The 24202-nt window shown below is 44.0% G+C and overlaps 1 protein-coding gene across 4 annotated transcripts in view; it reads left to right on the top strand.

The window, feature by feature from the left end:
- The window catches only part of AMBRA1 (autophagy and beclin 1 regulator 1), a 199969-nt gene that overhangs the window by 118265 nt on the left and 57502 nt on the right, over positions 1–24202 (top strand). For all 4 annotated transcript variants that reach the window (XM_084631220.1, XM_084631221.1, XM_084631219.1 and 1 more), the window contains 3 exons: positions 4733–4843; positions 14337–14525; positions 14975–15129. In XM_084631220.1, coding sequence (XP_084487346.1) covers positions 4733–4843; positions 14337–14525; positions 14975–15129 — 455 coding nt within the window. The remainder of the gene's footprint in view (positions 1–4732; positions 4844–14336; positions 14526–14974; positions 15130–24202) is intronic.

Below are 24202 nucleotides of genomic sequence, written 5' to 3'. Positions count from 1 at the left end.
CCAGAACTTGGGCTCCAGACTGAGCCCAAGCCCAGACATTTACACAGCAGTCTTTTCAGCTTGGAGCCCACGCTCTGCAAGCCTGAGTCAACTGACCTTTCCAGCCCCAGATTTTTTTAATCCCTGTGTGGATGTTCCTTCAGTATCTCCAGGCTGCGCCAGAGCTTAAGAGACAGCAGCACCTTCCTGGGTCAGTACCTGGTTTGGCAAAGCCAGCAGTGAGAGCAAGTCCCAGATGCTTTTCATTGTTCAGAAACTGCTGAGTAATGGGAGAGGGGTTTTTAGCTTTCTTCCTAAATTGTTCACCTTTCTGACTCCTCGTCCATTGGAGAGACCAACTGAAATAGTTGGGGCAGTGCTGTGTGGGCCCTGGATAATGAGGGGCACACATGAAAGTATATTCTCCCCCTACTTCTCCCTTTTTACTGAGAGTCCAAGATTTGCTTTCTCTTAATTGTCTTTATTGTAGGATGGTGCATGTAAGTGTGAAATTTCTGGCTGGATTTGAGAGACAAAACTGAATGACATTGATTACATGTAACTAGATGTAATTTAATAATTACACTTCTCAATTACATAATTACTGTAAATGTAGATAATTGCTTAATGAAAGCATGTAAATTTGCAGAATAGACATTATGTGGGGTGAACCGCTTTGGATCTGAAGTGGCCAGAACCCTTTTGCCCATGGACATCCATACACAGCAGACCCTTTCTAGGTTTGGTGCCTTTGCCCACTCCTCTCTGCTATGGATGAGATTTTCTAGTTTAGGCTATCTGTGGCGGTAACACCCATCTATTGTGTTAGCTTCTGCCAGACTCTGTGTGTGTTTGTGTAGAAGGCTGCCATGTGGGTGAAGGGGCACAGGGCTGCTTTTACCCTTTCTTGGAACAACAGAGAAGGATCTGCTTTTTACCCCTTGAAAGAGAGTCTGGCACCCCCAGGAAAAAAAGAGCAAAGGGGTAATGGACACCATTATCCTTTTGGAAAGGGCTCTGGGCAGAACCAGAAGGTCTCGAAAATTTCAGGAAACATTTGCCAGTGGCTTGCTGTCGCTCAGTGTTTGTAGCAATGGATACAACTGTGTCACAAAGCCAACAAACAGATACGTTGCCATTTTTACTGAGGGGGAAATAGCGTCTGTACAGTATGCCAGGCCTAGCAAAGTGTACAAGGTTAAGAACACTGGAAAGGTTTGTTATCCCAGGGGTTGAGAGTGCAGCTGATAGCCAGGGCTTTGTGGACAGAAGTGTGCTCCCACTTTCATACACTCACTCACTCACATGGACACACTCATCAGCGTTCATGTCGTGCTCCCCATCACTGCCCAGGCCAGTGAAGCTAATAATCAAACCAGTGAACCGATTTCGGTGGTGAATCCTGATCATCTCGAGGTATGTTGCGCATACACTAAAAAGATGACTTACTCATACAAAGTGGTGCATGGATTTGGGAAGGGAGACTGCTGTTTGTGGCATTACTAGGGGGCTTGTTAGGTTTCTCTTTGGGAGCCAAAGGGCATGTAAAGATCCTCCTCACAAGCCAGGAAAGGCTTATGTCTTACTGCAGCTAGGCTGCTACAAGAGTAGGTGTCCTGCGTGGTATGTCTGCTTCCTTTACTATCTGCAGTATTTCTGTAGAAGAGAAACCATTTTGTGACCAAGTCTTATATGGCAATTACTGTAACCTAATCATGATAGTTTCTGTTACTTCTCCCACCCTGCTGGTTCCATCACTGTGCCTTTTGTACAGAGACTTCAGTTTCCTTTTCTTCTCTCCTTGCACAGTGGCCGCACCAGAGGAAGCTGCAGTTACATGCTCAAGGCAGGCTTGAAAACAGCAGACCTAGGAGTATGGAGTTTAAACTTGCCGATCTGTCTCCCGTTCCCTTCCCCAGATATGGACTTGCTGATGTGTATTAACTCTCAGGTGCAGGATAGTTTTAGTAGCATACTGAACATCATTTACCATCAGGGTTCTCAGAGGAGCCCTGTGCATTTGGGGGGGATATAGAGGGAAAGCACTAGGCATTTATACAGTGATAGAAAAGGTTCTCAATTCTGCTTTCCAAGCAGTCTGAGTGTGTGTCTGAAAGAGGCAGATAGAGAGGCCAAGGGGAGCACAGTGGAGGGCTGTTAGTCGCTGGAGGCCTGTCGTAGCTGAGTACACAATATATAGCTCTGACTGACTGCTCTGAAATCTCATCCTGGACATATTTTCAGAGTTTTCACTGGAACCACAAACCATGGCTTAGGACAGTTTATCTGTATAAAGGGGACCAGCAGCCCCTTTTTCAGTGTCTTCCTCTTTGTTCGTCAGGATTGTTCTTGAGTTTGCTCTTTGCCCTTGTTCTCACCTCTCTTATTTGTAGACAGAGCATAAGCATTGCTCAGTGTGTTTTCAGACCTTCTTTATTTTGCTGCCCTGAGCTTTCTGCTAGGATTTGATAAGGGAGGAGCGAAGGGAGAATGAAAGAATCTAGGAAGCTTAGCCTGATCACCTTGCATGCCATTGTGCCAACTGGTGCCTAGCAAACTCCCACCCATCTGCCAGGGCAGTTGGTATGTCTGGCACAAATCAAAATCTGAATTGTCCAAGAAATTTCATCTCGTCTAATATGGCTGCTGCAGCATCCTGTGCAGACTTTCTGGGAGAACTTGGCTACTAACAGTCTAATGTTTTCATCATTAGTGCCAAGAATGCTCCAGCTAAACAAATTCCCTTAAAGTCTGGGGTCTGCATTCTCCCTCATTCTATTTGGCTTGTCTTCCTTTCCATGACCAAATTCTTTTAACTTGGGCTTTTGTCTGTGTGTGCGCCTGTGTCTCCACAGCACTAGGCCTGCTTGCATTTGAAGGTAGTGGCATTGTCTATGCAGGAATATGAAATATGTGATTATTCCCAACCCTTCAAATACATAGTTGCTGTGTGGGTACTGACTCTCTTCTCCTCCACCTCCCCAGAAGTTGAGTGCAATCCCACTGAGCTACTCCATTGTGATGTGCCAGGGTGATTCCTTTGTTTCAAACCAGTGTGCTTAGAAGTTTATTTTCTGGCCACATCTCTTCTAGGTATGAGTTTCCAGGGCATTCTCTTAACTGAATGCTCTGGGGCATTGTCTGAGCTTTCTGATAGGGCTTGCTGGAGTTGGGAATGGCACCTAGCTCCAGCAAGGGGGAATATAAGTTTCTGGCTGCCTCTGTGGCAGTAGGTATGGCCAGCCAGAACAGAGCTACAGAGAGAAGAGAACTATGCCGACAGCTATGTTGAGCCTCTTTCCCCCGTGCCAGCCAGAGATCAGAGTGAATTAAGAAATAGGAGGTGGTTTTCTAAGTTTTCTAAGTTTCTCTTAGTGCTGAGGCATATCCAATAAAACGTGACTTTACCAAAGAACCACCTCTGTGAGGCTACAACACTGTATACACGGGTGTCATTTTAAAGGGCCAGGAGGGACACACATGTGACTCAACTGCATAAGTCAGTCCGTAATAGACATGGCAGGATTACATTTTTGTTGGTAAATGTCGATGAACGTCCATGTCACCATATACCCACACAATGAAAAAATATTTCCATCGATGATGATCTAAGTTTACAGATAGACAAAGTAAGAAAAATGCTGCTTGAGAACTTCAGTTTGATTTAAGGATATGTACTCTGTATATTTAGACATGTGATGTTAATCCCCTCTTCTCCCAATTTCACTCAACTGTGAACTTTTAAATGAATAAAAATCTAACGAAAACCCTTATGAATAAACATTGATATCCTGCATGAAAATTATATTAAAAAAATTGAATTCTGCCCAGCCTAGTCATCAAGTTCACCTGCATTTTAGCATAATGAGCACTGTGCTATTTATATAGCACCATAACTTTATATCAGGCTTGAGAGAGAGATTCTCTGCCCAGAAAAGCTTACACCTACCTGAGACAAACATGGCACATAAAATTAATAGGAAAGGCAAAGGGAAGGCAAGCTCATGGACTAAGACAAGGGGATCATATGTGTTTGCTATTCTGTGACTGCTTGGAACATACCATCTTTCTGTCCTGTCCTCTCTCTGATCTCTCCTTTGTGGGAGTGACGAGACTCTTCCCTCCTCCCACCCCCCCACCCCGCCCCAGGATCAGCTCAAATATTGGCTCCTTGATTTCTCATAAATATATGTCCTGTTAATAGGGATAGATATTATAGTCAAACAGTCCCTTCAGGGATGGGAAGTAAGAGTGGGAATGGGGAATACAAAGGCGGATATTCATATAGGACAAATTAATTCTGATGAGAGCCATTTTAAAGGCCATAGTTTTTTGTTTCTTAGCATACATTTGCCTGCTTTCCAAATTGCATAGAAATTTGGGAGCTAATGACATGCACCTTGTGATGGTGTCAATAAATTAAGATAAATCTGAAATGAATAGATGAGAGTAGGTAGGAATAAATGAAACCTCCTTTGTGTTTGGGTAAATATTTGGTGGTAACCATCTTCCGTCCCCAGAATGTGATGCAAGGATGGTTGTGGCTTTTTCTCCATTTGCTCTGCTCAGAGGTTTGTGAGTTGTTACCATTTCTGTAAATGTTGCTTCGTTACTTTTGTTTAGGAAACCAGAGGCCTTTGTGCATTGGGCACTGAAAATGTTTGTTGATTCATCTCCTATATTGTGATTTTCAGATAATCTGTTAAGGAAAGCAAAGATGTCCAGTTGCTAATTGTTTTCTCCTTCCCTCCAGGGGCTGTGATTGGAGATGGACAGTCAGCTGTAGCCAGCAACATTGCCAATACCACCTACCGGCTCCAGTGGTGGGACTTCACCAAGTTTGACCTGCCTGAAATCAGCAATGGTAAGCTGGGAAGGGAACTAATGCCTCCTTGCAGGTCCCCCCTACCCACTGAGCCCCATTAGCACCAGAATTCCTAGGAATTCCCAAAGGTCCAGTCCAAGCACACTGGATTTCCTGATGTGATTGTCACTTCAACTGGAGCCATTAAATAATTAGCAAGTTTGTTGGAATCATGTAGGGTGCTCTTACCGCTCTGTTTTGCCCACGTACACCTTGTTGACTTCATCTAGGGTTCTTTGGGTGGATCAGTTTCTGTGGGTATCTCCTCAAATCAGTGAACATTCTCGTAAGTGCAGGAGAGCTGCATGGAGTGGAAGGGCTGACTGGGTGGTATTCTGGCAGCACCCAGCTGCATTAGAGTTTGGAGTAAGCACTTGGTCTCTTGCATACCATACTAACACGTGGTTGGAATTGTAACTATAGCTTCCAATGACCCTTGGGATTTATGGTGTTTGGGATCTCAAAGGGAGCCACATCCAGCTTTCTTGCTGGAGGTGAAGGATGAAAACCTTATCACTGGACTTCTCTCTCTCTCTCCTCCCCACCTCCTTACCCATGAAACAACTGAGTTGTAGATCAGTGTTTCTCAACCTTTTTGATACCAGGGACCAGTTGCTGCCTTCCTAAACTGTATCAGGGAGATCTTAGGGGCCGACACCAGTCCACGGACTGGTCATTGAGAAACGCTGTTGTAGTGTATTTCTGTGCAGCAGAGTGCAGCCTTCAGTGACTTGATGGTGCTTGGGAGGGGCATGGATTCTTTTTTAAGGAGCCGCCTTCTTTCACAGTTAAGTATGTGGAGCCTATCCCAGGAATAAAGGCAGCTACTGTATATGTAGGGATAAGAGTGCTGGTGGTCCCATGCGTAGAGGGAGAGTTGCACTGCTTCCTTTTCTCTGTCTCTGTTGCCCCTCCCCTGGAAATCCATAGGGTGGTGTTTCAAGGGTTACACCCTTGCTGGAAATGAGGCCCATTTCTAAAAGTTGGTTCTTAATGTTGCATGGAAAAAGGTAATTAAATGCAATCTTGTTTGTCTGAGGGGCATTGTATCTTTTGGAGAGTAGCAGGTAGCATCTTCTCAGACGTTGTGAGCACTGTACCAGATGTCAGTGATTCGATTAATTTGTAGTACTAATTAGGTTTTTTCACCTGAGAAGCAGACCTGTGCCCAAGGGCAGGTCTCTGCCATGTTGACCACAAGAAGTGTTCCCTCCCTAGTCAGAGACCCTGGCACAAGGATAAAGCTGCGATCAGAGAGGAGGAAACATTGCTGCTGGTTTAAAATCCTCTGGGCTTCTCCACTTGCTTTTAATGCATTTGAAAAGTGTTTCAGCTGCTAATAACTCTTCTAGGCTCATCCGGTTGCCCTGGAGCAGGCTGCTGTTAAATTTTTGTGTAGGGTGTTGGTTTATAATTTATGGAGTCCCAGAGAAAGGCAGAACCATCTGCTCCTCGAGGCATCAATATTTCAAACTCCTCCCTCTCCCCTGCTAGGATACTTCCATTCAGAGATCATTTATAACTAGCAGATTATTGGACTCAAATATTTCTGTCTTCTGTTGCCATCATGCCCATCCTCTGTCTGTCTGCAGCCTCGGTCCCTGCTTCAAGCCTGTGCTGTGCCCATCTGGTTCCCCACTCTGGCTAGCCAGAACCTGGCTCCAGGCCTCCTTACCTTCATTTATTTGAATTTTACAATGTTTAGGTATTTAGTTCTCCCTTTCCTTCCCACTCACTCGCTGCACGTATCTCTGGCACTTTGTACATCTTACAACAATGGTTTGCAACCTGTGGTTCATGGACCCCTGCTCTTGTTGGTTCATTGGCCAGAATTACTCCAGAGCTGCACTTGAAACCTGAGACCTTATACTGGGGCACAGAGGAAAGAGAACAGCACTGGGAGCCAGTAACTCCTGAGGTTATGATTGTCTGTTACTGAACCCTGATGTATGGGGCCCTACCAAATTCACAGTCCATTTTGTTCAATTTAACGGTCCTAAGATTTTAAAAATCATAAATTTTATGACTTCATCCATTTAAATCTGAAATTTCACAGTGTTGTAATTGTAGGGATCCTGACCCAAAAAGAAGTTGCAGGGGGCGGGGGTCGCAAGGTTATTGTACGGGGTGGGAGGTTGCGGTACTGCTACCCTTACTTCTGTGCTGCTGCTGGCAACGGCACTGCCTTCACAGCTGGGCAGCTGGAGAGCAGCAGCTGCTGGCCGGGAGCCCAGCTCTGAAGGCAGAGCTGCTGCCAGAACAGCACAGAAGTACAGATGGCATGGTATGGTATTGCCACTTTTACTTCTGTGTTGCTGCCTGCAGAGCTGAACCCTCAGTCAGCAGCCACCACTCTCTGGCCATCTAGCTCTGCAGGCAGCAGCGCAGAAGTAAGGGTGGCATGGTATGGTGTTGCGTTTCTTACTTCTGGGCTGCTGCTGGCATGGCGCTGCTTTCAGAGCTGGGTGCCCGGCCCACAGTTGCTGCTCTCCAGCCGCCCCGCTATGAAAGCAGAGCAGAAGGGTGTCAATACCGTGACCCTTGCCCCTAAAATAACCTTGTGACCCCACTGCAACTCCCTGTTGGGTCAGGATCCCCAATTTGAGAAACGCTGGTCTTCCCTGTGCAAAAAAAGTAAAGTCATGTTAATGGGGACTACAGGGACAGAAATCAAAATGGAAGAAGAGAAACTGCAGAAGGTGGACTATATTACGTATCTGGAAGTACCATCAGCCAAGATGGTACTAGTTCCAAGGAAATGAGAATCTGAAAGGAAAACGCTGCATTTGGAAGACTCAGAAACATCTGGCAACTCAAAAACATCTTCCTCAAGACAAAACTGAACGTGTACAAAGCAAATGTTATCGCCATCACAACATATAGCAGTGAGACATGGCAACTTACCAAGAAAGATAAGCAAAAGCTGGATGCATTTCATTAGAAATGTCTGAGAAGAATATTGGGAATAAGATATGGAGATAGGAAGATGAATAAAGAAGTCAGAAAAATTACTGGAAAAGGCACCCTCACAAATAACTAACCAAATACCGCCCTTGAATGAAAGCCAGGAAACGCAAGAAGAGGAAGACCGCGAATAACATGGAAACGAACAATTCTGAAGGACATCAAGCACCTCAGCATGAAATGGGAAGATTTGAAGAGAAGGGCACTTGACAGGCAAGGATGGCAAACATGAGTAGGCCAATCTGCAGCAAAGTGTGGGATGGTCTAAGGTCTCCCCTGTGAAATCTGTATAGTATAGGGTAAAAGTGCACAAAAGACCAGATTTCATGGTGGGGAGACCAGATTTCACGGCCCATGATGCGTTTTTCATGGCCTTGAATTGGTAGGGCCCTATTGATGTGACCTTGAACAGTTCCTTTCCCCTCGCTTTCACTTCTTTGCCAAGGTGTTGATTGATCACACAAGTTACATCAATTTACCCAAAATTAACTTGCAAACAGTATCTCTGTGGGACATACTTTTATATCTCTTGAAGCCCACTATATTGCGTTAACTTGTACCTATAAATTTCCTGACAGACTCTAAAGCAATATGAGGAGGGATTAAATCGAAGTAAGCATGTCCACGCAGGGTTTTGGTGTTTTTATCTTTGCCTTTGTCTATATGCAAGCCTCCACCATGTTCATTAGAAATGTGTTTTTCAACTGGTTTTAGTGAAACTGATCAAAGTTTGTGTGAAAATACTTGTATTTCGGTTTGAGTTGCTTGGTTCAGTTTAAGTTAATTTTTGGGGTTTTTTTTGCAGGATTAAGCTAAATCAAAAAGACTATTTTAAACCCATAGAAGAGCGTCTACATATAGACTTACACTGGTGTCCCTAAGACTATGTCTACATTAGAGAGCTGACAGCAGCACAGCTGTACTGATGCAACTGTGCTGCTGTAAGATCTCCTGTGTAGCCACTCTGTGCCAACAGGAGAGAGCTCTCCCATCGACATAATTAAACCACCCCCAGTGAGCAGTGGTAGCTACATCAGTGGGAGAAGCCCTCCCCCTCCCCCCCCCGACATAGGTCTCTCCGCACGGGTGCTTATGTTGGTGTAACTTACGTCGCTCAACGGTGTGTTTTTATACCCAAGTGACATGAGTTTTGTGACAGAAGTAATAGTGTAGACATCACCTAAATCAGTTTAATTGAACTGGTGCGCCTTGAAGTAGACAGGCCTACCTCCTCTTCTGCTGTGTTTCTGTATTTTTAGTGCATCCACCACTATAAACTCTAGGCGTTAAGTGCAAAAATAAGAATGGCACCACACCTTGTTTCAGCTGCTGTTGTATTAGGAGTATCGGTGAGAAACCTCTCCAGGCTGTTTCCCCCTTACTAATGGTGTCAGACCTGCCTGTCATGGAATGGCCTGTAACCTAATTACATTGAACTGTGATCTTGTTAGTACTTGAATGGGACACCTTCAAGGAATATCCAGATGGTGCAGAGGTAATATAAGGCATTCTGTAGGAGTGTTCTTTCCTTTGTGTCAGTACTGAACCCAGTGCCCTGTCGTGGTGCTGGGGGTATTGTGCTATCGGAGATGCCATCTTTCACATGAGAGATGACTCTGGAAGAGGATGTCATTAACAAAATGCGGTTAGATAAAACGTTCTTCGTTCAACTGTTTCCCAATGCATAGACAGCTATCCTAACACTTAAGGCATGGAATTCATGGGACGATGCCATGAATCAAGCCAGGCTTCAGAATTCATCTCAACAGCAGGTCTTACTAAATGCTGAGGGTGGGTGTGGGAGATAATGTGAGACACACACTCACACTCACACTCTCTCTCTCTCTCTTTCTCTCTCGAGAAGCCTCGGACAGTACAGAGATTGGCACCAAATAGACAGCTAGAGTAAAGACTGTAAAATCCCATCTCATTCCCTACTGATTTGTCTTTTTTTCCATTTTGCTAATAAGCTTTTATTTCTTCTCTCCCTCCTCCCACCTTCTGTTTTTAATGACTCCAAAATGAACACTACTCTTTGTTTTCCTTGTGGCAGAGCCATGATTGTTAAGGTTAAGATTTAGTCACAGTTATTTTTAGCAAAAGTCACAGACAGGTCGTGGGCAATAAACAAAAATTCATGGAAGCCCTCAACTTGTCCATGACTTACTATAAATAACCAGGGGGAAGAGGGGCTGACTGCTTGGGGGAACTGACAGCCCAAGCCCCAGTCATAGCCTCTGGGGTAGGGAAGGTCAGCTTCAGCTGTGTCTGCTAGGGGGGAGGGTAGTGGGATGACCGCGCTGGGGGTTGGGGGGGACAGCTCTGGCAGTGATGGTGGGCACAGCTCTGGCCCCAGCTGTGCCCACAGGGCAGGTGGGGGTTGTGAATAGCTCTGGCCCTGGACAGCTCTGGCCGTGGAGGGGGGAAGGGAGACAGCCCTGGCAGCTGCAGGGGGAGACCACTCTAGCCTCTGCTGCTGGCAGCTCCAGCTGCTGTGGTGGGGGCTGAAGCTGAAGAAGTCATGGAGGTCCGTTAATGTCACACAATCTGTGACCTCCGTGACTAAAGCATATCCTTAATGATAGTCACCATGTCAGCAGTGGACTGGGAGGTTGGTGGCAGAAGCAGAGCCAACACTGCCCATTTATTGCGTTTTCTTCTAGTGAGTGTTCTTATTTTTTCTCAGCAACGAAGTATTGATGTACAGTAAATTGATTAGAAAATTTTGAATACTCCTCTCTAGATTACATATATTAAAGTAGGTGAAACTTTGAGCATAAGTCTGTTGCCCATCACCCTTTTAAATATAGTCTTTCTTCTTATGCTGCTGAGTGCTACCTTGGGCAAACTGGTCTTGTTCACCTCACTCAGTCACAAGCCAGAAATCCATTCTCCTATGTAACATTGGCCGTGTCTCAAGATGGGAGACAATCAGTACCCACTGATTTGTAAGCCCTCTCCCACCCACACCAGTGTGTGGCATAAGAAATTGTAATAAATAAAGTCTACGAGAAACGATATACAGCCCATGAGGAAGATGAACACTGAGGGCGGCTGGGAATGGGCACAGTATTCTGGCTACTGCTATTTCCTGAGATACCCAGAGCAAACAGAACGCTTCTCTTGCTGGCATTCCAAACTTTCCTTGGTTCTGAGCATAATCGTACTGTAGGTGTAATGCACTCCAAGTTGGCACAACAGCTTAATTTGTTGTCTGATGTCTCTTTTGATCTGTTCTGTCAGCACAGTCACTTCATTAACAATGTGAAAGAAAACAGGAGATGAAAGGGCAGCCTTGTCACAATGATTTTTACTGAAATAGCAAACTTTTCTCTCAAATCATCTGTACTGGCTGTTCCTATAGAGCAGGTCCCAAAGAGTAACTACCTAGAATCTTGTAAGGTGTATAGAGAGCTCCACCCACCATGACTTGGAAAGTTTTGAATTCCCTGTTCTTTGAGAGTAACTACTTTTACCAAAAACCTGCTGATGGTTGCTGAGATCCCCACTTCTTGAGTTAAGACTTTTTCCCTCCTGTGAACCTGGCATCTCTCAACCCTTAATGGCAGTGCTACATCTCCCATGACCATACGTAAACTGGGCAAAAGAAGCATCTTCACAAAGTCAGTGTGAATAAGATCTGAAAGGACTGAAATGCAGGATGCTCTCCCTGTACAGTGCAGCTGTGATGTTCTCATATTCTAGGCTCACATCAAGCTGGGTAGATGGCTCACTTCTGGCAGGGAAGCTAACAATCTGTCTTGCTAAGAGGGCTTCACTATATGCAGCAAATTTAAAAAGGAACAGTGCTCTGCAGATGCCTCTTCAGATACTCCATGTAACGTGTGCTGCTGCTTTGTATCTGCTCTCTTGCCCTGCTCTCCTCTTATGGACTGATACAACTACCAGGCTCACACTTTAATTTCTGATATCACCTCAAATTAGCACTGTCTCAGGCTAGTTTGTAAATTGCCATTTCTTTTCCTCCTGCAGACTTCTGAATTATGCAAAGCATTCCAGATGGAACGATCTCTCGCCTTTCTGTTCTGTACTGTATCCACTCGTGCATCTTTAGGCAGTAAGCTCCCTGAAATTGGTGTTTTGTCCTCTTTTGGTCAACTGTATATATTTTGTAGTGCCCTGTACATTTTATGGAGCTTTTTTACAGACGCAGACCTCTATAGTTAGTTGCGGTTGTTTACCAGTTTCTATTGGAACCCCTTGTTTTCAGTACCATCATATTCTGACACTTTCACTTTTATGGGCTGAAACTCATAGATTCCAAGGGCAAAAGTGACATTTGTGATCATCTATTCTAGGCTGACCTCCTATATAGCACAGGTCGTAGAACTTTCCCAAAATAATTCCTAGAGCAGAGCTTTTTAAAAAAAAAAAAAAAAAAAATCCAATATTGATTTTAAAATTCAGTGTTGGAGAATCCACCATCCCCTTGGTAAACTGTTCCAATGGTTAATTACTCTCACTGTAAAAAATTGACACCATATTTCCATTCTGAATTTATCTAGCTTCAGCTTCCAGCCATTGGATTGTGTTCTACCTTCCTCTGCTAGACTGAAGAGCCAAATATTTGTCGCTAGGTTTATACTTATAGCCTGTGATTGTCACCCCTTAACCTTCTCTTTTGTTAAGCTAAACTCACCATACTTGGTGTCATCCAAGGTTGAGCAAAATGGTTCAGCCATTTTAAGTAGAAGAATATTTTTTTTGTGGGGAGTGGAATTAATTTGTCTATTATTAATGCTTGTAACTATTTTTAATCAGTTTTTTAGATGAAATAGCAGGAGCTGAAATTTGAAATTGGGCAAGGACCAGCCTTCAGGAAAAATACCTTGGGAACAGAGAAAATTGGGCTTGATTTGAGTTTGGGCCTTTCAAAATGACATACCATGCATGCCCAGCAGATTCCTTTTTACTACACTCATTGGTTGTCCAGCTGAGGAAGCATTTGGTGCACCTATGTGTAGTTGTAGCCAAATATATTGAGTCCTCCTGCAGACCATGTAAGGTCTGAAGGGGTTGTGTGAAGGCCCCTGTGCGCTTTGTAAGTTGAGGCAGCACTCCATGGGTGCCTTCGGCTAAGGTGTGTGGAACAGCATGTTCCATTGCTTTTTATCAAAACAGTGCTACAACATGGAGTTTAAACAGACTAATATTGCAAATGCTTTGTAATCCACTGAGTTTCAAAGTCCTGGAAAGTGAAGGTGGTTCTTGATTTTCTTTGTAAAAAGAGCCCATGCAATTCCGGCCCAGACCTTCTTGAGAATATTGCACAGTTAAGCCGTCAGAAATCCCGAAGTGCTAATGTTTAAGCTGCATGGGCAAACTTCTCTCTGCTCCTTGAGTAAGCATTACAATAGTCTGTTATTACTTTAGTGCCTAGAGCCATCAACCAAAATATACAAGACAGACAAATGGTTATGGTGGGAGGCTATACAAACACAGTGGAGGGGAAGTGAGTAGCACAAATTTACACAGCAAGTTTACCTGACTCCCAGTCCAGTGTCTTGTCCACTAGACCATGCTGCCTCATTGGTCTCAGACTGTTTCTCAAATATAGTCGCATACAATGCATTTTTTTCTGTTTTATTTTTTGCTTTGGAGTAGTGGAATGATGGGTTGGCGCTGAGGTGTTTGGGCTGGCCAGAAAAGAATGTTCTTCCAGCGAAAATTGCTAGCCATATCTAGGGTGGATTTGGCATGCTCACACCAAAAGTGGGCTTTCTTACCTGGAGTGAGGAGTGTTTACCCTTTATTTCCTGTTTACTGGAGCAAATAAAGGGAATATAGCTTTAGGCTGGCAACTCTGTTGAACTCTGAGCTCTTTTAAGATGTCTGTGTTTGGCTCCTGGTTTGCCATATGTATTCTAATTACCCTAAAATAACGATTCTTAGATTTTCAGCATACACTACAGATTAACAGGCAGATTTTCATTGACATCTCTCTTCAGAATCCATTGTCTGGGTCCCCTACTCCTCTCCCATTCATGAACACAAAAATCACTGTGGCAACTACAGCAGTTACTAATATGGGGAAAATATCAGGGAAAGTAGCTAAAGATAATAAATATTTTAATGCCTTTTTAGCAGCTGGAAACAAGGACCCTGTGAACAGCCACCTCTCTGTGGACCTCAAGTGTTCAAAGGTCCACAGTTCTAAACTCCTGTTCTAAACTATGCCATCTTTAGCAAAGTGTGGTATCAGAATGAAGAAGGTGATTTGATAGCATGTAATCGTCCTTGGTTCTCTGCTTAAGGCTGAAGATTCTAAGAGGTGAATGGATCTCGTTTCCCCAGCCTCAGATGCCTCAAAATGTCTGGTCTCCATTTTGTAATAGATTGTATTCCAGTAGGGCTGTAAATACTGTGGTACCTTTTTAAGGAGACCAAAAATCTGTAGCCCTTTTGCATGGAAGATCCCTATCTCTGGCGCTAGGCTTGAGCCTCAGTTCTTCCCAACTGCAACTTTACTTCTTTAACCCCTGTTCCTTTCTTTCCTTTTCTTTTGCAGCCTCTGTGAATGTGCTTGTTCAGAACTGCAAGATTTACAATGATGCTAGCTGCGATATCTCTGCAGATGGGCAGCTCCTGGCAGCCTTCATTCCCAGCAGTCAGCGGGGCTTTCCTGATGAAGGCATACTGGCTGTGTATTCTCTGGCACCTCACAACCTGGGCGAGATGCTATACACGAAAAGATTTGGTAAGAATGCATAAGGGGGATGGGATGGGAGAGGTCCAGGACTGTTACTTCAGGAGCGTACTCTTGGCATTGAAATGCCCTGATCTGAAGATCACAATGAAGTAGCACATCACTGCTGTAAGGAAGATTATATCAATGTTCTGACCGGGCAATGATGTGGCACCGCTGTGGTGAAGCTCCTGTTGCAGAAGTCCTGGCTGATGATGAGAGTACTGCTGTGAAGATGTACTGGAATCCTAGTTGCTAATGGGAGGGCACTGCTGTGAGGAATCTCCTTGCAGAGTTCTAACTGGCATTGGTAGGCCTCTCCTAGTTCAGTGGTCACTGCAGCATGAGCTCATTATATAGTGGATTATAAGGCAGATGAGGGAGTAGATAATTAATGAGGACATTGCAGAGCCACTGGCCATTCCTCACAGGAAATGTCACCTGTTATGTTCTATCCCCAGGCCCCAATGCAATTTCTGTGAGCCTGTCTCCAATGGGCAGGTATGTGATGGTGGGACTGGCTTCCCGGCGCATTCTCCTGCACCCTTCCACAGAACACATGGTGGCTCAGGTCTTCAGGCTGCAGCAGCCACATGGTGGAGAAACATCCATGAGGGTGAGTATTCCTCTGCTGCTACAGCACTTTGTTTGTGTTGGTGTCTAGTTTAGCTGGCTGTGTGGCTCAGTGCTGTGGTTGCTGGCTTATAAGGCTAAGGGTCAAAAGTTTCCGTCCCAATGAGTGATTAAAAATCTACTAGGGACTTGCATACCACAGTGATGGAGCATGGTATCAGGATCTAAATGGAATGGAGTTGTGAAAATTTACTATGGCTTGAAGCCTGACATCAACCATGCAGCAGTTTTTGTGTCTGTAGCATGCCCCATACTTGGAGCATCCCAAATATGAACATTACTACTGCCGGGTCAGTGTGTGTGGCAGCCATTCTGTGCTTATAAATATCTTGCACCCAGCCTGGGGTGTTAGAGTTGGTTTCACTAAGGAGTTGAAGAAGTCTCTCTGCTGGGCTATTGGGATTATTTGTCAACTCTGTTTGAAAAGTGCCTAACTTCTACCTGGAGAGCAGCCACCAGTGATTGGGGAAGGATGAGAGTTCAGTTTAGTATCTTGTCTGAAGGCTAGGCATGATGCTTACCACATCCGTGCAATGCTTATACCAAATGAATGCACTCTTGTTGCACTCTAAGTGGATGTTTCCTATCTAGCTTAACACAATTGCTTGAGCTGGTGGGGATGAGCCGTTGTCTTAAGGGTGGGAGAAGGTTTGTTTGTGCTTCTGCTCTGTGGAAGAACCTGGCTGTCAACCCAATAAGTCTGATATTTGTAGAGTCCATTTATCTCCTCCCAAAGCAATGGGCAAACTTAACAAAATGTGCACAGTGATCCCATCAACCACCATTGAAATTTAACCACTTCCACTGTAAAACATGGCAGCTGTTCAATACGGCGCTACACAACATTTAAGTGAGGCAGTGAGGTTGAAAACCATGCCTAGTTGAAACTGCAGAAGGAATGCTAAGAAGGCAGAATGATGTAATAATCAGAATTTAAATCTGGACGGGATACTGGAGTTAATTCCTATACACTTGAGGACAGTGTCATGGCATTTTCCATTACCACAGGAGAGCCACACTGCATCTTTACATCTCTGAAATATGCCTACGGTTAATGCATGTCTTTTTTTAATCAGTAATTACCCAGTAGGTGTCCCAAGTAGTGAGCTGTGGCTGTGAAGCAGTGGGATTAGTGTGTATGCCTGACTGGCTAAGGTTTTAAACCTTTTCATTTTGAATGGTGGTAGCTTTACACAGTGGAATAGCTTCCATAACGGCTGTTCCATGACGGATGCTACAAAGCCACAAATAGCGTTTTCCTGTGATTGTTATCTCTGATTTTGGCAGTGCTTTCCTGGAGTGAGAGAGTTACTCTGAGACATCCCTCTGTAAGAATGCAGGGGAGACACTCCACCTCTCTGTTGGGATAAATTGCTTGGCTCTGCTTCATAACTCTGTGGTCAGTCTCCAAACTGCAGAGAGAGGGACATACCAGCACAGATCATCTAATGGTCAGCTGGGGTAGAGGCCTGAATATGGATGTGATAAGCAGCAGTGTCTAGTGTGATGACTGCACTTTTCACTGGTACTAGAATGTTTTCCATCTCCAGCTGTTTGAGGATACCTCTGACTTACCCAAGTTTCACTGCCATAGATGGGTGTGTCACTTCCCAGGGTCCTCTTGTACCACATCATAAAAGATAAAGGTGGAACAGTCTGTTTAGTTCACATCTCATCCATTCCTATAAGGAGCCAGGCCAGGATTGTTCCTTAAGGCCCATTCTCTAGATAAGCTGTTAAATCCCAATAAATGGGGCTTTCCTCCCTTTCTGTGGGGACTGTTCCTCAGCCAACTAATTCTGACTATTAAGAAATATTGCCTAATAGTCAATCTATATTTTCCTTTTCAATTCCATTCCTCCTATTTGTGTCCCCTTGAACTAGTTTTAAACATGTCTTCTCCCTCCTTGGTGTGTTACACCCTTCAAGTATTTGTAGACACTTATTTTCTCCTGCTCCGAGTCATTGTTTAGCAAAGCAATAAATTGTTGTTCCCTTAATCTTTCCTTGTAACTTAGTCCTCCAGCCTCATACTTACTTTTCTTGCTCTTCCGAATTCTCTCTACATGTCAATGTCTTTCTAGTATTTGAGTGTATGTAATGTGCTAGGTGTAGTCTCACAAGAACCGTATAAAGGGAATATTTCCTTGTTTCTCTGGGATGTTAGGCTTAGTAGATGCAAGCCAAAATTGACAAAGTTCTGTTTGTTTTTTCTTTTTGTCAGTCTTCTACATTGCAAAGTCCTATCCTATTTGCTGTTCACTCTCAGCATTACTGCTCCCCAGTTCTCTTCCTCCATCTGAATATCTCTGTTTTGGATTATTTTCCCCAGATGGATTAGCCGTATTATCCAGGTTGAATTTCATGTTATTTCCTGCCTGTATTTTGGACCTCTAGGGCCTTTTTTGTGTTTGTTTGTTTTTTCTGCACTGGTATTTGCTGCTCCTTTCAGTTTAACAGAATCTGCTAATTTCACTAATAATCTGTTTTTTCCATTTCCTAGATCATTAATGAAGATGTTAAATGTAGCAGGATCTAACCCCATTCTCTGTGCCCCGACTAAATGCCTCTTCTCTGACCTTGCCTGTTAATCATAATCCTTAGTCTTTCAGTCAGTTTTCAGTCAATATGACAGTGTCCATGTCCAGATCAATTGGAATTAATTTTACCAGCAAGATTTCATGTGGCAGTATGTCAAATGCTGTACTACAGTTGAGCTGTGCTGCATTTATTGCCTCTGCCATGCACTTTCTTTGTAATCGGTCCAAGATCTAAAAAATAAATGGAAGGCACAATAAAACTGCCGTTTGTTTTTTAAATGTTTATCTCATCATCTAGTTTTACGAATTGTTAACTTGTAAAAATGAGTCATCTTTGGGATTTGCAATAAGGCTGTTATATTGCTCTGTATCTGCTTCTGAGAGCATGTGAAATAAAACCATGGCCTCAATTAAGATGTTTTATAATAGTCTTAGCACACTCAGTGCTGACTAGTGGCTGCTGTATTCATATTCAGTTGAGTAAAAGATTGTTTGCAGCTTGGCAAGTGTGTAATAGAAAAAGTATTTTTTAAATAAGCACCCATTAAAGCTTCTATTCTTTGCTTTGTAATTTAAAACAAGTACATTACAGATAAAGAATCAGTAATCATCCATATTGCCAGTGTGCTGACACAGTTTGTGACAAAGGAAATACTGCTTAACATTTACTTGTATTCTGTTTAAAAATCACAGCCATGCTCTATAAACCAATGCTCTGGGTGCTTGTTAAAATAATGTAAAATTAGAACAACTCCTGAGACCAAAGTCCAAGAGAAACAGCACTCCAAATTCTGTTGAATCCCTCAGAAAGCTCTCCCATCACACTTTGCAGATGCTCTCCACCCGGACTCAGGAAAAGCCTGGGAGAACAAATAAGCCTTGCAACATGACCTGAAGGTCGTCAGATTCCAGCTTTGGCAAGCTAACAGGGAATAGAATTCTATAGTTAAAACAGAAGCTCCAAGCCTTCATCCCTCTCACAATTAAGCTAGGGGTGTTGATTCTGTTTCCTCAGAAGATCTCAACAGCAACAGTATCAAATGGGAGGAGAGGAGACTAAAGTTATCAGGATCCAACTCATTAGGGATTCATAAACAAAAGCCAACATCTTCAATTGCACCTAAAAGCCAACTGTCATCCAGCATAGTTTGTGGAACCCAGGAGTAATGTACTCCATATAAAAGTGCCACATTCCTGAATTGCTTTAACATGCAGCCTGTGCAGATTACATTGCAGTGTCCATGCTTCTGTTTACAGTGAGCCTGGGTTTAATATTTGGGAGAGATTGAGTGGAGTTGTGCCGGTTAGGGTTGAGGTGAATTGACAGAGGTGCATTGGTAAAGAGCGCGGGCACAGAAATTGAATAGCCGAGGTGTGAAGTTAAGTATAATGTGTGTCAGCGCCGTGTGGGAACACAGGACTGGGTGTTTAAGATCTATCGGGTTCTTTCCATCACCTACTCTGGAAGTTTTACCTGCTTGACAATTGGGATGGAAGTCGTCACTCACGCACATTTCTTTTTCAAATCCTGCTCGCTGTGTTCGCTTTTTTGCAGAACATGTAGTGTGCTGGGCTCAAACTGAGTTTTACACTAGCAAAGCTATTTTGTTTGGGGTTTTTTCTTTTCAACTAAAATGGTTCTTCAATTTTGCAAGAATAAGATTTAAAAAAAATTCTTACAATTGTTTCATTGAGATGTTCTAGCCAAATTATAAGCCCCTGAAAAATTGTAGTTTGTACATGCCTAGAGACTCGTTAGCTTGGCAGCTAAATCTCAAAGCTTTCATGTGATTGGACTGGACAGTGCATGATCCACTCTGGCGCTGTAATGGCTGAGAAGGACTTTCCCAGCAATTTCTCCTTGCGATTGCCAGGAGCTGCTGTGGCACCAAGCATAGGACCTGAGAGCAGGGAAACACTCCTGTGGTCCTGCTGCTGATGCCAAGGCAACCTGGAGTAGGAGGAGGAAGCAGATTTATTTGAATTCAGAGGAGTGGGGAATGTTGGTGGGTGGGTGGTTAGGATCCTGGAGGTGATGAGACCAGAAGGCCAGAAAGGTCTGTAATCACTAGAGGGCATTCTGTAGAATCTGGAATTGAACCCATTACTCCTGAGTCTCTGTATTCCTTTACTGTCTGGCACTTTGCAGTGGGTTTCACTGCTATTTATCTCCATCCCTCTAGTGCAGTGGCGGACAACCTGCGGCCCATCAAAGTAATCCACTGACAGGCCATGAGACAGTTGGTTTACATTGACCACCCACAGGCACAGCCACCCCCAGTGACCGTGGTTCGCCATTCCCGGCCAATGGGAGCTGCGGGAAGAGGCACGGGCTGCAGCGACTTGCTGGCCGCTGCTTCCCACAGCTCCCATTGGCCAGGAATGGCCAGTCGTGGCCGCTGGGAGCTGTGGATGGTGGTGCCTGCGGACGGTCAATGTGAACAAACTGTCTCGCATCCCGCCAGCAGATTACCCTGACAGGCAGTAAATTGTCCACCACTGCTCTAGTGGCAGGTCCACATAGAAGATAACAGCCTTCAGCTCCTCTCAGTTACTCCATTAGCTCAAATGGTAAAAGACTGCACAGTGGATCTGAAGATATCAACCCTGCTCAAGCCTCCTGTCAGGGGTCAGTATGGTTTTACAGAATGACGTTTTTGTTTTTCAGTTTTTAAGGTGTTAAAAAACTTAAATTATATGTTTAAAAACTACATTAAAAGAACATTAAGGTTGCAAAGTCAAACAATCTAAAGTTAGGAAACACCTGAATTAATGTTGCCTGTGTAACTTTATCTCTGCCCCATTGTGCCTATGCATTAAGATACAGTCTTTAAATTACACAATCACATAACCAAAACCTCTAGACTAGACATGGTTATGGGCTGAGACATTTGTAGTGGGGTGTGGCACTGTGGGAAATTTGCACTGCTGGTGCCCATTCTGTATTGTTTTGTGGATAACCAAAGGGCTTCATTGTCTATGGATGTTGGGCTGGTACACTGTAAGAGTTAAGAGATGCATTCTCTGATGGGAAGATTATGTGCTGTAAATATTTTGCTCTGTCCACTGGGGCCCACACCTGTAGAGCCAGGAAAGTCTAGAACTCAGAATAGGTGTTTCAATGGTCTGGAAACTCCTGCAAGCTCTGTTTCTAGTGCACCAATATGGTATTAGGCACCAAATACAATAATTAAATGTCTCATCCAAGTACGAATATCAGTTTTATAATGCCCATTGTGTGCTGAAGTGAGAAATAGGGTATCTAAGATAGTCATCTACTAACCTGGTAAGAAGAAAAGGAGTACTTGTGGCACCTTAAAGACTAACCAATTTATTTGAGCATAAGCTTTCGTGAGCTACAGCTCACTTCATCGGATGCATACTGTGGAAAGTGTAGAAGATCTTATTATATACACAAAAAAGCATGAAAAAATACCTCCTCCCACCCCACTCTCCTGCTAGTAATAGCTTATCTAAAGTGATCACTCTCCTTACAATGTGTATGATAATCAAGGTGGGCCATTTCCAGCACAAATCCAGGGTTTAACAAGAACGTCGGGGGGGGCGAATAGGCTACCTTGCATAATGACTAAGCCACTCCCAGTCTCTATTCAAGCCTAAGTTAATTGTATCCAATTTGCAAATGAATTCCAATTCAGCAATTTCTCGCTGGAGTCTGGATTTGAAGTTTTTTTGTTGTAAAATAGCGACTTTCATGTCTGTAATCGCGTGACCAGAGAGATTGAAGTGTTCTCCGACTGGTTTATGAATGTTATAATTCTTGACATCTGATTTGTGTCCATTTACTCTTTTACGTAGAGACTGTCCAGTTTGACCAATGTACATGGCAGAGGGGCATTGCTGGCACATGATGGCATATATCACATTGGTGGATGTGCAGGTGAACGAGCCTCTGATAGTGTGGCTGATGTTATTAGGCCCTGTGATGGTGTCCCCTGAATAGATATGTGGACACAGTTGGCAACGGGCTTTGTTGTAAGGATAGGTTCCTGGGTTAGTGGTTCTGTTGTGTGGTATGTGGTTGCTGGTGAGTATTTGCTTCAGGTTGGGGGGCTGTCTGTAGGCAAGGACTGGCCTGTCTCCCAAGATTTGTGAGAGTGTTGGGTCATCCTTCAGGATAGGTTGTAGATCCTTAATAATGCGTTGGAGGGGTTTTAGTTGGGGGCTGAAGGTGACGGCTAGTGGCGTTCTGTTATTTTCTTTGTTAGGCCTGTCCTGTAGTAGGTGACTTCTCGGAACTCTTCTGGCTCTATCAATCTGTTTCTTTACTTCCGCAGGTGGGTATTGTAGTTGTAAGAATGCTTGATAGAGATCTTGTAGGTGTTTGTCTCTGTGTGAGGGGTTGGAGCAAATGCAGTTGTATCGCAGAGCTTGGCTGTAGATGATGGATCATGTGGTGTGGTCAGGGTGAAAGCTGGAGGCATGTAGGTAGGAATAGCGGTCAGTAGGTTTCCGGTATAGGGTGGTATTTATGTGACCATGGCTTATTAACACCATAGTGTCCGGGAAGTGGATCTCTTGTGTGGACTGGACCAGGCTGAGGTTGATGGTGGGATGGAAATTGTTGAAATCATGGTGGAATTCCTCAAGGGCTTCTTTTCCATGGGTCCAGATGATGAAGATGTCATCAATATAGCGCAAGTAGAGTAGGGGCGTTAGGGGACGAGAGCTGAGGAAGCGCTTTTCTAAATCAGCCATAAAAATGTTGTCATACTGTGGAGCCATGCGGGTACCCATAGCAGTGCCGCTGATTTGAAGGTATACATTGTCCCCAAATGTAAAATAGTTATGGGTAAGGACAAAGTCACAAAGTTCAGCCACCAGGTTAGCCGTGATATTATCGGGGATAGTGTTCTTGACGGCTTGTAGTCCATCTTTATGTGGAATGTTGGTGTAGAGGGCTTCTACATCCATAGTGGCCAGGATGGTGTTATCAGGAAGATCACCGATGGATTGTAGTTTCCTGAGGAATTCAGTGGTGTCTCAAAGGTAGCTGGGAGTGCTGGTAGCGTAGGGCCTGAGGAGGGAGTCTACATAGCCAGACAATCCTGCTGTCAAGGTGCCAATGCCTGAGATTACCAGCAGGAGAGTGAGTTTGTGTGTGTGTGGGGGGGGGGTGAGAGAACCTGGATTTGTGCTGGAAATGGCCCACCTTGATTATCATACACATTGTAAGGAGAGTGATCACTTTAGATAAGCTATTACCAGCAGGAGAGTGGGGAGGGAGGAAGTATTTTTTCATGCTTTTTGTGTGTATATAATAAGATCTTCTACACTTTCCACAGTATGCATCCGATGAAGTGAGCTGTAGCTCACGAAAGCTTCTGCTCAAATAAATTGGTTAGTCTCTAAGGTGCCACAAGTACTCCTTTTCTTTTTGCGAATACAGACTAACATGGCTGTTACTCTGTAACCTGGTAAGGACCTTGAAGATGAGGGCCAGCACCTTAAATTGGATTGATATTGAGCAAGGAACCAGCACGCACCACCAGAGTGATATGATCCAGTCTGCATGTTCTGCTGAGGGCATGATGAGCTCTTGCACTCTATAGTAGACACAATCTGCAGTTGGTTCTGTCAGCCTCACCTAGGGAGCATTGTGGTATCCCAGCCTTGAAGTAATAAAGGCAAGCATCACTGTGGCCTTGTCTGGGGAGTTGGGCGCAGTAATCTTGTCAATCAGAGAAGGAGACATATATTTCTGGAACCTGCTCGCCCAAGCATAACACTGAACGGAGTGTGACTTCAAGATTTGCACCAGTCTGACTGTTGATTGAGGGGTCGGTCATGATTTCTTAAAGATTTTTCAAAGTGTTTTCTCTTATCTTACTTAGGTTAACTTTAAGACAACCGTTTCCTCTAGTTGCTTATTCATTTCAGACATTTAGGCAGCTGGCTGAGAGCATCTTCTGATCCAGATGAGGATACATATAGCTTGTTTCGTCAGCATATTATTGACACTTGATCTCATTTATTGTTCCACTGAGTGCCCAACAGTCTGAGAGCAGGATGGAGTGGCAGCTGTATGTGAATCCTTTGCTTTTGTCATTATAACTTTACAATACTGTAAATTTTGCTTTCATTCTCTCAGCATGACATTTAACAGGCAACTCAAAGGTACTGTTTTTGGTTCACTGGCTGAATTAAAGCTAAAAATTAGCAGAGGATCATCAGTTCTTTGCCATAAAAATGGCCATAATTTTTTGAAATTATTGCAGCATTGGCAGATGTCAGAGTAATTTGCTAGAGATCAGCAGTAGCTTAGGGCACAGTCTTGTTTGTACAGCATTCATATCTGCACTGACATACATTTATCTGTCTTCTCTTATGCTGACTGCCCATTTTTTCAACATGCCTGCTGCTTCTGTCCTTTTATCTGCTTCTCCCCTAAAGGACAGGGCGTGTTTGCTTAGTTTCTGTTTGCTGCTTCTTCTGTTCTTGGATTCAGATCTAGTACTGGACAGTACCCTCTGGTTTTTGAGGCATTGGGTTTCT

Source organism: Lepidochelys olivacea (genome assembly GCF_965140295.1).
Source record: "Lepidochelys olivacea isolate rLepOli2 genome assembly, chromosome: 6".
NCBI lineage: Eukaryota > Metazoa > Chordata > Testudines > Cheloniidae > Lepidochelys > Lepidochelys olivacea.
This window is presented reverse-complemented; position numbering and strand designations above follow the sequence as displayed.